The 13,697-nt window shown below is 41.3% G+C and overlaps 1 protein-coding gene across 8 annotated transcripts in view; it reads right to left on the bottom strand.

The window, feature by feature from the left end:
• The window catches only part of LOC110490015 (ubiquinone biosynthesis O-methyltransferase, mitochondrial), a 23,987-nt gene extending 11,964 nt beyond the window's left edge, over positions 1-12,023 (bottom strand). For 2 of the 8 annotated variants that reach the window (XR_016486659.1, XM_036948819.2), the window contains exons 1-2: positions 9,121-10,197; positions 2,070-2,207 (exon numbers count right to left, since the gene is read on the bottom strand). Coding sequence is in view for 5 of the 8 variants with exons in the window: in XM_036948819.2 (XP_036804714.2) it covers positions 2,070-2,207; positions 9,121-9,143 (161 nt within the window). In the remaining 3 variants the exon portion in view is untranslated. Of the gene's footprint in view, positions 1-2,069; positions 2,208-9,120; positions 10,457-11,000; positions 11,646-11,933 lie in introns of those variants that run through there. The other 6 variants (XR_016486660.1, XM_036948827.2, XR_016486658.1 and 3 more) reach the window with 6 other exon arrangements.
• Positions 12,024-13,697: the final 1,674 nt, after the last annotated feature.

The raw sequence follows: 13,697 nt of genomic DNA, 5'->3' as shown, positions 1-13,697 counted from the left end.
CAAAGCTTCACAGGTTGCCACTGGAGTCCTCTTCCACTCCTCCATGACGACATCACGGAGCTGGTGGATGTTAGAGACCTTGCACTCCTCCACCTTCCGTTTGAGGATGCCCCACAGATGCTCAATAGGGTTTAGGTCTGGAGACATGCTTGGCCAGTCCATCACCTTTACCCTCAGCTTCTTTAGCAAGGCAGTGGTCGTCTTGGAGGTGTGTTTGGGGTCGTTATCATGTTGGAATACTGCCCTGCGGCCCAGTCCCCGAAGGGAGGGGATCATGCTCTGCTTCAGTATGTCACAGTACATGTTGGCATTCATGGTTCCCTCAATGAACTGTAGCTCCCCAGTGCCGGCAGCACTCATGCAGCCCCAGACCATGACACTCCCACCACCATGCTTGACTGTAGGCAATACACTTGTCTTTGTACTCCTCACCTGGTTACCGCCACACACGCTTGACACCATCTGAACCAGATAAGTTTATCTTGGTCTCATCAGACATGGTTCCAGTAATCCATGTACTTAGTCTGCTTGTCTTCAGCAAACTGTTTGCGGGCTTTCTTGTGCATCATCTTTAGAAGAGGCTTCCTTCTGGGACGACAGCCATGCAGACCAATTTGATGCAGTGTACGGCGTATGGTCTGAGCACTGACAGGCTGACCCCCCACCCCTTCAACCTCTGCAGCAATGCTGGTAGCACTCATACGTCTATTTCCCAAAGACAACCTCTGGATATGACGCTGAGCAAGTGCACTCAACTTCTTTGGTCGACCATGGCGAGGCCTGTTCTGAGTGGAATCTGTCCAGTTAAACCGCTGTATGGTCTTGGCCACTGTGCTGCAGCTCAGTTTCAGGGTCTTGGCAATCTTCTTACAGCCCAGGCCATCTTTATGTAGAGCAACAATTCTTTTTTTCAGATCCTCAAAGTTCTTTGCCATGAGGTGCCATGTTGAACTTCCAGTGACCAGTCAGTATGAGTGTGAGAGCGATGACACCAAATTTAACACACCTGCTCCCCATTCACACCTGAGACCTTGTAACACTAACAAGTCACAAGTCACCGGGGAGGGACAATGGCTAATTGGGCCCAATTTGGACATTTTCACTTAGGGGTGTACTCACTTTTGTTGCCAGCGGTTTAGACATTAATGGCTGTGTGTTGAGTTATTTTGAGGGGACAGCAAATTTACACTGTTATACAAGCTGTACACTCACTACTTTACATTATAGCAAAGTGTCATTTCTTCCGTGTTGTCACATGAAAAGATATACTCAAATATTTACAAAAATGTGAGGGGTGTACTCACTTCTGTGATATAGTGTATATATATATTTTTTGGACCTCACGCCTACTTCAGGCATTTCTCACTTCTGAGCTTCTTGTCTCAATGTAACTGGGGTCTGTCAATAACTTGTACTGCCTGGCTCTGACATTTTAGCTCAGAGAGGTGCCCCTCTAGTAGGTGGGGGAGGGGCCTGGCCGTACTGTGAGTGACACGGGGAGGAGGGAGACAGCAACCAACCGACTCGCTATAGTAGGCTAATAGCTGCCATAGCAATGATTAAGTAGTACCTGTTTTAACTGCATCAAACCGGGAGAAGCTAGTTAAGCTAGCTAACGTTAGCTAGCTAGGCTAACTGTGGTTGCAGCGCATGTGCTTTCTCATCCTACAGTTGCAAAAATAGGCTCTATGACTGTAGCTTATTGCCGCTTTGATGATTTATGATTGACCAACAACAAGGTACACACGCCATTCTCGTGAAAAGCAAGAGCATTATCCTAATTTAACAAATCTCTCTCTGTGTTCGGATCTGTATGGGCTCTTCTGGACACGTCAGTTCAAATTACACATACCATAGACCCGTGACAATAATATCAGACCCATGACATTCATTTAGAATTATGGAGCCAGACCCGCTCAGGTCGAGTATTCGGGTACAGGTGGATCCGGGAAGAATTGTAACTGACTCTCACATGGATTCTACGTCTAAATTAGCCCTAAATCGGTGGATGATTGTGGCATCTTTAATATGCAATTGGGTGAATAAACTACAGGCATACACACACGCACCGTATGAAAGGCACCCTGAGGTCATTCATTGAGTGGAGGGCTGCAAAGTCTCCCTGCTCATTCCACCACTTGTTGGCGAGAAGCTGGAACCTCTTCACCTCATTTGGGTCCACAGTGGTCTTGGAGGCAGAGCGAATCCTACAGATACAAAACAGTTGTCACCAAGCACTCAAATACTGACATGTATTAGACATTGGGGACGTCCCAGGTCGTCTCGATTGCAGTTACACAACGTAGATCTCACAATGCCTGGGTCATATTCGTTAGTGCTCACACCAGACCCAACAGCAGAATAAATTGACTATGGGGGCAGTGAGGGCACACAATTTTGGAGTGTTAATGCATTGGAATTATATTGAATTCTGCTTATATACTACATTAAACATAAAGTTAAAATGCTGAGACTCCGAGAATAAGAATATATAAATACTTGGGCGAGCAGTGTCAAATCTTTTGGTACCATCAATAGCATGCTTCTAGTTAGAATACCCAGCTTGGGTGAAGGCCTTGTCTGCGTTAGCATTGGACCCAACACAGAACTCTCGACATGGGAAACAAAATGACACACCTGCAGTTGCTATTAAATTAAAGTTTTTGGATTGAAAACCTGCAGCTTGGGTAGGATTCTAAGTTAACCTGGGCTTTCTACTCTGTTCCAAGACCATCAGGAACAGTCGGAGATGGCGGGGCTGTGGAGCCGTTATCCTGGTGGCGCTTGTGGAAGGGTGGGTAAGCTCTGCATGTGGAGCTCGACACCATCATTGCCGCTAGGCTTGGCGGCGGCCTCAGTGGTTGACGCTGCTGCTCATTACTCTCCTTTTGGCTTTGTTTGGGTACTTTGGCAAACAGCAATTTCTGATATCCATCGTGGCAGATCAGTTGGTTTGAGCTAGCTAAATAGGCTAAGGCGATTATAAACATTTTTTACAGCTAGCTAAGAAGCTAACTAAACTCTGTAGCGGTGGAGAGTGAGGAAGAGTTAAGTGAAGCAGCTTCAATGGTAAACATGACACCACCTTACAAATAAAAAATTACAGGCGGAGGTGTATGACTTAGCCTACCACAGATGATAAGCGTTTTCTCCTACTTTTTATGGAAACCTATGGGGGGGTGATAAGAGACATAAGCCTAGGCAACTGTACAGCCATGTGGCTGTTGCCTAGCATTGAACGTCTGACTGACATGACACCAAGGCCTTACTAACATCTGCGTCGCGTGTTAATGAAAGTCATAATGTGCATAGTTTATATTTATATTAATTAAATCTCAACCATAAATGTTAGAAACACACTATTTTTCCGTGCAAGCAGACACTCCAACGTAACCACCTTGAGCTATAGTGTAGCCTACAGTTTGTGTATTTCCTGTTATCGCTAATGGCCTAGAAAAGATTATGTCCAATCTGTAGGTAATCTGTCTTTCCTTCAACACCTCATGGCATGGTATCTCGCTGTATACGGATCTAAATGTTGTTAGCCAAATACACTGTTGTTACCAGTTCCCAGTAGCCTACATCAGACAACCAATAAGAGTTTGTGTCCATTGCTTTCAGAAGAATAGAGGAGTTCAAAAGGTGCTATTTTGGGATCCTTGGGATATCCCTTCAGTCGAATAAAGCCGTTTTCCCACATGGTCCTTGCAAACCTGGATCCTTGGGATGTCCCTACCAACTATACATGTAAAATGATTAAGTTTAGTGTTAGCAGTGAACGTTCATAGAGTGAGAGTCTGGCACGGTATTTGAGAGCTAGACAGCAACATAAAAAAATAATGTCTATTTTACAAGTGGCAGAAGCAATTTTCGAGTGTCTGCCCCAGATATTTTCCTTTTAGACGATGAAAAGAATTATCAAGATGTCCATGATCCAATTGAGGAGTAAGTAGGCTATATTTAAGTTGTGATATCGTTAGGAAATATTTAGGTCTACTGTGTTAAGGCAAATTTGGTTTTTGAAAATAATAATTTTGTTGATATTGAGTTGATAACGTATTGTCGAAAGCACATAGGCAATATTATTTACTGTGACGATAGCGGAGTAGGCTAGTGTACAATAACGTAATTTGATGTGCTAGAATTATTTAATGGATGAATTAAATTGTAAATTAAAATATACACACGTGAGCAATATTATTTACATTGTAATACACCACCCCTACATGCCATTGTACTATAGCAGTAGTCATCAACCTTTGAGTCAAAATCACTTTGAGTCAAAATGTCTGCTGAGATCTACCGCTCTGATTTTTTATTAACATGACTTAATAAATCCTCTTTAGGATTGGACCCTTTTTTTCTTCAATTTTTCACCTAAAATGACATACCCAAATCTAACTGCCTGTAGCTCAGGTGCTGAAGCAAGGATATGCATATTCTTGGTACCATTTGAAAGGAAACACTTTGAAGTTTGTGGAAATGTGAAAGGAATGTAGGAGAATAACACATTAGATCTGGTAAAAGATAATACAGGGTACAAAAAATACAAAAAAGTGTTTTTTTCCTATAATCTTTGAAATGCAAGATAAAGGCCATAATGTATTATTCCAGCCCAGGTGCAATTTAGATATTGGCCACTAGATGGCAACAGTGTGTGTGCAAAGTTTTAGACTGATCCAATATTCCATATTTTGAATCAAGACTGCCCAAATGTGCCTAATTTGTGTATTAATAACTTTTATGTTCAAAACTGTGCACTCTCCCAAACAATAGCATGGTATTCTTTCATTGTAATAGCTACTATAAATTGGGCAGTGCAGTTAGATTAACAATAATTTAAGCTTTCTGACAAAATCAGATATGTCTATGTCCTGGGAAATGTTTTTGTTACTTACAACCTCATGCTAATCGCATTAGCCTACGTTAGCTCAACGTCCCACAGGGGACCCACCGATCCTGAAGTACGAAACTGTAAGCCTATGCAACAGTACTGTAGCAATGAGGTTTGTGCAGTAACCTATAGGCCCAATACATTATCACCGCATACTGACGTTACTTGAATATACCTGCCAATGCATTGTTGTTCGGGACATTTAAAAATATATATATATTTCCAGGTGGGCTATATGATCACACCGGTAATAGATCCATTGTTGTATTACTTGTGAGGCACAGCTGAGTGAGCATACATTTCAATCATTTGCTATTTATTTTACTGGGCTGATGGTGCCTGCATCTGATGGTCACTCTCCCTTTCCTCCACTGACGCTGACCAAAAAGGGACACCGTCTTCCAGCTGATGGCAAAACTCGAGTTGCACCACATTATTTCTGCCTCATGCACAAATTCATGCTGTTACTCCTATGAACAGAGAAAGTGAAATATTCCTCGATATTAAAAAAAGACCCAAGCCGCTAATAACAAACGCAAGCCTATATATACACTTTCCTACTCATTCATTACTGCTGCACTGCTTGTTGTAGCACTGAGCGGAAATAGGAAAAAACGAGCATTTTATGGCTTATAAAAAAAGTGTTGAGTACAAAGTGTTGACAGTGCTGAGTAAGAACTTAAACATGAACTCACTCATAAAAACAGCAGCTCTTTGCTGTATTCGATGACAGTCTCTCTCTAGCCATGGTTTTAAACGTTTTGAAATCTCACAGTATCAATTTTTCCGTAGCTTTCTCATCTGACCTAAGGTTTTTGACCAGGTAAACATTGTCTGCTGTTCACTTATTTTCTGGCCTTCCAAGAGATACATTTGTAATAATACGAAATATAATTTAATTTATTTATATTATAATCAAGGTGAGACTGAACGAAAAAGAAAAAGGAGCCACCAGAGAAGAATCAAAAGGGACCAAATGCTTCGACATCTGGGCGATTGACTTGGCTTGGAAAAAGGACGAAAGACGAGACCCGGGAAAGCTTGGTGCTCCTAGCTGGGGTCTATTCCATTAAGGTGAATTTAAAAACCTCAGATGATAATAATTTGCATTTGCCACCTTGTGGTGGGTGGCATCGCCATGCTGTCAGCAGTACCAACACTGGCCCATGGGTTTCTCCAAATAGTCCATTTCAAAGCTAACCACTGGGTCACATTGAATAACTGCCACTTCCAGCGTAGGAAAGACTATTGAGAGTAAATATTACTTCATCATAGGAGAGCTGTAGCTCCGCCCACCAGTGATGTGGAGCAGAGCATGCTGGGCAATCTCTAAGGTGAACTAGAGAAAGTACAAAAGGCGTGATAAGTTCCAGCCATCTCTTGTGATTACCTATATAGTTAGCATTGTTTGTTTTAGCAAAGGCCAGTGTGCGTCCTTCAGAAATGTGAGTTCATATTTCTTACAATCTATGTGTTGTCGACGCACTGTTATGCCAATGAGCACGTTTACCGCGAGCAAGCAACTAAGCTTGCTAACCCTTTTGTTTCTGTCATCTCATTTCAGACATTTAACATTAGCATTTCAGAGTCTTATATGCCCTGTGGTTATATGGATGTATACTGATTATGTGGGTATTTTGTTAGCAATGAGCCTTGGGGATGCATTATACATTCAAGTTCATGCAGTTGTGTGAGGATGATAGTGCTGCTCAGTACTGCTGTGTAATTGTGCTCATCCGATCATTCATTAGTAAAGTCACAGCCATGTTGTATTGCCCTGTGCAGCAGAACCAATTGTAGCCATTATTTATAGCTTATGTAATTGGAGGTTGTATTAAGCCTACACCTGCCATTTACTATTGTATTTCATTTCGCACTTTTCAGAACCACACACTCTTAGTTAACACACTTGTCAAGCCATACACTGTGCTGTGCCGTTACTGCTCTGTAAATCAGCGTCATTAAACAACCTCAACTGGAATCCTACTGGTCTGTCATCTGTGCCCTTACAAGCACCTGGGAGAGAACACGCAGTGCTAAGTAAAACCTAACCCTAAAGAATATACAGTCCACCAGGTCCTCAACTACACCCAGGTAGGTGCTGTTAAGGTGTGACACCACCCTGGAGTTTCTCTCACAACTCATCTCTCCATCTTTTCCAGGTACCATCCCTTGCCTCCCTTATCAACCCCACTGACAGAAAAAGAAATTGACATGTATCCTTTCTGTCTGCCATTAACATCATTGCATGTCTAATCAAACATTTAAATCATTCAATAACTGTATTTTTACATACCTGATCATCCTTTAACCTGTGTGTTTGCATTAAGTCTCTCCTACCCTTTTCTGTTAACTCTGATCCTGTTCTCCATGACCTAGGGGGTTCTGCCTAATACCCAGACATGGATCCACCTGATTTCCTCCATTACCAAACACCCTCCAACTTTTCATTACATCAGCTCCTGTTATTGTCATGTCATTATTTGCTAAGAAAGAGCAAGACAACTATCATACTGGGAACATAATGTGAGATGCACAGATTAGCTAAAAACACTAGCACTGCTGAGCAGCAGCGCCTGTACTTTGCAGTTAACCTCTTCCAAGACTGACTACCTGATGAAAACAAGTGACCGGCAGAACCTCCCTGCCACACAATACCCACCTCCTCTATTCCACACACCAGAATTCAGTATTTCAGTCTGATTGCCATGTGAGTGTACAACAAATCTGAAAGTAAATCGACACACATGTACCAACAAAAGTATCAAAGTTTGTGTATTTAAATATAAATTATTGCCAGATTGGTTTTCACAGCTGTTTCGCAAGATGTTCATTATTGTAAACTGTAACATATCCCTTGATGGTATTTGTTAGTTCAACATTGTTGTATTATTATAAGACATACAATAGATATATTTAACCACAAGGGTGTACTAATGAGCTAAATCAGAGGACTAATATTACTTCAGTGTAGATAAGGGAAGGCCTGTTTAAAATTAAAACATGCCAGCCAGACAAGCCAGTGTATGAATCAAATGTATTTGCATATGAACAGAGTGGAAATTGGCTGACTTTGATCTGTAAGGTAAGCAACATTAATGTGTGGGGAGGGGCATTGAAATTATATTATTTTTTTACCCTGATGCCTGTTTATTCATAAAAATCATAAGATTAAGCATAACATTCATCGCAATGGTTAGCATATGCAAATTAATAGGAATACATTTAGCCTAATTGATAACAAATATGACATGGAAAGTCAGGATCCTAATCAGGCTTTTGTTTGTCAAATCCAGATTAAATAAAGGTCTTTATGTGTGTCAAATCTGTAGGTGCTTGTGGGCTAAATCGATGACAAACAGCTGAAATGTTCAGGCTTCATCATGATCTGTGATCAGAACAGACTGGGGTGTTTTCGGTTCCGTTTAGTCTAACGATATGTGTAAGAACGCAACTGCATTGAAATGAATAGCCTGATTCAATGGAATTCTCCTGAATAATAAAATGTTTTTATCTCTAAATTGCAGAGCATTTAATTAACCGTCATTTTCCTGTGATGTTGAGGCTGAGCAAGACTTATAGGCTAGTAGACTATGCAGAAATAATCGTGGAGTTATTCATTGTTATAGCCTAGATTGCTTTATTTAATCTGGACCATAGGACCATTTCCTATGGCTAAGAAAACAAGTAGTAGCATATGCTTTTTGCCTCTCTATGACAAGGGTTTGGCCTATATCCTCAAACACACCCTCAATTTGAACCCTGCTTTTAACCACAAGACATCGCCACAGAAATGTATAGCCTAAGAATTTCATGGTGACAGTGATTGTGTCTGATAACCTCTTGTTTCTGAATAGGGCTACCTCCAACAAAGAAGCCCATGTGTCTGTGTTGATGTGAGAAATAGGCATATCTAAACAGCAATGATGGCTGGCTGCGATATCAACTAGCCTAATAAGTTTTGCATTGAGGTGATAGCCCTATTTTATCAAAAATCGACAAATTAAATTGATTAGATTACTATGGCAATGAAAAATATTTTTTGCAAAATCATGTAGACGTGTGTAAGTCGTTCATGGGTTGATCTTTAATAATAAACTAAACAGACCCTTAAACTAACGTGTGAAACACATGTAGATGTTTTTAACATGCAGACCGGACACGTCGCGTGCGCGAGCGTCGCAAAATATATGTACAAATCCATATTATTGAATTATTGCACCCACACTGCTTGCACACCAACGAGCATCTGGGTTGCCAAGGGCTAAAATAGAAGTCATTCCTATTTCTGACACAGATCGTGCTGCAAGTCCTGCCTCTCCCATCTCCTCATTGGTTTATAGAAGCAGGTACCTACGTGCCATCTCATTGGTTATACCCACGTGGGTGATTGAAAGACAAACTGTTTTGCTGGTTGTCGTGGTAATACTATGAAAGTGTAGATGCCAATCACCATATAAGTTCAAATATGAAAAAGCCTGGAAGGAGTAGCGATGACTAGAAACGAGTCGGTTGGTGGTTTTATGTGTGGATTAATTGTTGGAGTAGAGGATCTTGTGCATTTCAGGTAAAATAACAACTCAAATGTTTATATCCCAGGACAAATTAGCTAGCAACAGCAAGCTAGCTAAGTAGGACAAATTAGCTAGCAAGTGCAAGCTAACTAGCCATACATGTTTAATGCTTTTCGACCTGTCCCCAAATTAATGTCATTGGTTCAGAGTTTGTTTTGATATTTTAACCTGCATGTCGTGATCGCGTTTGGTGTAGGGGGACAAAATACAGTTATGCACGATAGCGCACGCGCCCAGCCGGTTTGGTGCATAAATTGTCAGGTCTGGTCAGCATGTTACACGCAACCTGACACGTGACGCGATCACCACGTGAACACTACATCTACATGACGTGTCGTGAACTTGTCGGTAGGGCATGGCACACACAGAAGCTAAACAGTCTACATAACACTGGAGAGTATTTGGAATAATCCGTTTTTCTAATGCTTGCAATTATGAATACAACCCTGGGGTGTAATAATTAGTGCACACAGTGGCAAAACGTTTGGCAACGAAAACTAGTTTCTATTTACGTAGGCCCCTCCCCGTTTGCATAATTGTCTAGTGATAAAAACCCACGCAGCGCCCTTCTGAGATGCTCAGTACGACTGCAAAAAGACAACCTGGAACGAAACCATTTTCCGTTAGCATGGAGTTAGAGAAACTGAGTCCACGTGCAATCGCTAAGACCCTCATACCACATCTGCAAACTAAAATGTAATTGTACCATACCTCACATGCGCGAAACCCATTTGAGAGCGACGCTCCAGAAACTGCGTGTGATGTTTACATACTGAAGTCCAGCTGACTGTAGTCCGAGTTGAAGTAGGAGTGCCATTCACCACACTTGTTGAACAGCGGGTACAAAACCCTAAGATGAGACGTCCAAACTTCTTTGAATACATGTCTGTTTCTTACATTTATATGTGTACAGGTCAATGTGACCGTGGTGTACTCATTCTCTTACTGTTCGAGTGGAAACACTGCTGTGCATAGAAAGTTCCTACTGGCTACTGGTTCCCTGGCTAAATCTACTCCAGTCCCAAATTATTAGTGTATAAATACTCAATTAAGCCAACACTGAGTTCAGTAATATATCAACGATTAAACAACTGTAACGTAGCCTGTTGTAAGGTGGGGGTTATACATTTTGATGATTGGTTTGGACATACATTTGTATATATTGTGTAGGTGGACACCCCTTCATACGAGTGGATTCGGCTATTTCAGCCACACCCGTCGCTGACATTGTGTATACAATCAAACACACAGCCATGTCATCTCCTTTCCAACAAGTCAGTTCATCAAATTTCTGCCCCGCTAGAGCTGCTCCGGTCAACTGTAAGTGCTGTTATTGTGAAGTGGAAACTTCTAGGAGAAACAGCACCCCAGCGAAGCAGGTGTACAGAAAGCCACCATCGCGCGCATAACGAACTCTGAACCAACTATATTAATTTGGGGACAGGTCGAAAAGCATTAAACATTTAAAGCAACTTAGCTTGCTGTTGCTAGCTAATTTGTCCTGGGATATCAACATTGGGTTGTTATTTTACCTGAAATGTACAAGATCCTCTACTCCGACAATTAAGCCACAGATAAAAGGGTAAACCACTTTTTCTAGTAATCTCTCCTCCAAGCTTCTTCTTTGGACGGTTGGCAACCAATTTTAAGGTGCATTACCACCACCAACTAGAGTGGCGTGTGGACCTCAGTTCATATTTCAAACACCCACGTATATGCTCCTAAAAAACTAGATGAGAGGCGGAACTTGCGTCACAAATAGAAAGCGTTTTGCATCGCCCATGGACGCGACGTTAGCAGTGTGGTCAGCAGATCACCATGCGCATTGCAGAGCTTTGGCTGGATGTTCCAACATCCAGCCAAAAGCCTTCGCAGAACAGTGGAGGCTGTTATTGGCAGCAAACTCCATATTAATACCCATGATTTTGGAATCAGATGTTCAACGAGCAGGTGTCCACATAGTGTATATGTAACAGTATAGACTTTACGTCCGTCCCCTCGCCCCGACCTAGGCGCGAAGCAGGGACGCTCTGCACACGTCAACAGTCACCCTCGAAGCATCGTTACCCATCGCTCCACAAAAGCCGCGAACCACTACTTCAAGGTCTCAGAGCAAGTGATGTCACCGATTGAAACGCCACTAGCGCGCACCACCGCTAACTAGCTAGCCATTTCACATCGGCTACACTCACCCCCCTTTTGACCTCCTCTTTCCGCAGCAACCAGTGATCCGGGTCACGGCACGGTATTAACGGTATTGATGGCAAAATCTGTAGCATGAAGACAACTGTGTTAGCAGTTGTTTACAGTTAGCACTTATTTACAGCAATCATATGCCAAAGCACATCCCAGAAAGCCCCTCAATCCCTAACAGGTACCATATACCCACACATGTATAAATCAGTAACTTACAGCAAACTGGTACACATTGTAAAATAGAAAATAGTAGTCAGAACGTGACCTACCCCTTGCATCACATTTTCATACTGGGAAGACCTGACGTTCACGTTCTCCCCATATCTGCAAGCGAGCGGATCACAACACACCTTATTGTCATAAGAGTTGAACTAACCAATAAGAATGCTTGAACATTAAATACACATTTCTTTAGAGGCAAGTGGAAACATAACCAACCCTATTACATATAACACTAAATCAAACACTGTCAGATGGCGATAGTTGTTTCAGCTGAATGGAGAAAGTGTTATGTATGAACTGGTCAGTCCACGGGGGATACATGTATAGCCGGCTGCATACGTTCCCTTTGGACGGTAAGATTAAACGAGTCAATATCGCCATCTGCAGGAATTCAGGCTAATATAAATCTTGTGTACTGCATTGTTGTATATTTCATGCATAACATAAAGCTGAAATTGGACTGTGCCAGTAATATATACTTAAAATTATAAACGCAACAATTTCAACTATTTTACTGAGCTACAGTTCATATAAAGAAATCAGTCAATTGATATAAATAAATTAGGCCCTAATCTATAGATGACTGGGCAGGGGTGCAGCCATGTGTGGACCTGGAAGGGCATAGGCAAAAAGGCAGAATTAACATTACATTCTCTGGTGGACATTCCTGCAGTTAGCATGACAATTGCGCGCACCCTCAAAATGTAGACATCTGTGGCATTGTGTTGTGACAAAACTGCACATTTAAGAGTGGCCTTTTATTGTACTCAGCACAAGGTGCAGCTGTGTAATGATCATGCTGTTTAATCAGCTTCTAGATATGCCACACCTGTCAGGTGTATTTTTAATTTCATTTTTCATTTCACCTTTATTTAACCAGGTAGGCAAGTTGAGAACAAGTTCTCATTTACAATTGCGACCTGGCCAAGGTAAAGCAAAGCAGTTCGACACATACAACGACACGAGTTACACATGGAGTAAAACAAACATACAGTCAATAATACAGTATAAACAAGTCTATATACGATGTGAGCAAATGAGGTGAGATAAGGGAGGTAAAGGCAAAAAAAAGGCCATGGTGGCAAAGTAAATACAATATAGCAAGTAAAACACTGGAATGGTAGATTTGCAATGGAAGAATGTGCAAAGTAAAAATACAAATAATGGGGTGCAAAGGAGCAAAATAAATAAATTAAGTACAGTAGGGAAAGAGGTAGTTGTTTGGGCTAAATTATAGGTGGGCTATGTACAGGTGCAGTAATCTGTGAGCTGCTCTGACAGTTGGTGCTTAAAGCTAGTATGAATTATCTTGGCTAAGGAGAAATGCTCATGAACAGGGATGTAAACAATATTGTGGACAAAAATGAGAGAAAAAAGCTTTTATTTCAACTCATCAAATCAACACTTTACATGGTGCGTTTATTTTTGTTCAGTATATATAAAATATGGTGAATTTGTAGTGTTCATATAGCTGAAATACAAAAATGTTCCTCTTTGCCATTAGAATTTCTAAAAGACTATTCCAAATTATGAATTAAACGCAATTAATGGCATGTTAACAATTGCACTCAATCCAAATTACTGCAGGTTTAATGATAACCCTCAAAAAAATCATAAAGTAATGATTTGAAAGTCAGTTGCACACGTCATTCTTTTTGTATTTTTTAAAATAAATGCATCTACTCCACTAACAAATGAGTGACATTCAACACTTCAGTCATGCCTTTAGTGTGGTACATAAATTGTGTTTCCCATGCAGTCCTGGATGAGTTCTTCATCATCATCATCGGGGAACAGTTATACAGTAGACA

Source organism: Oncorhynchus mykiss, chromosome 2, assembly GCF_057628025.1.
Source record: "Oncorhynchus mykiss isolate SJ-2025 chromosome 2, ASM5762802v1, whole genome shotgun sequence".
NCBI classification, from domain to species: domain Eukaryota; kingdom Metazoa; phylum Chordata; class Actinopteri; order Salmoniformes; family Salmonidae; genus Oncorhynchus; species Oncorhynchus mykiss.
This window is presented reverse-complemented; position numbering and strand designations above follow the sequence as displayed.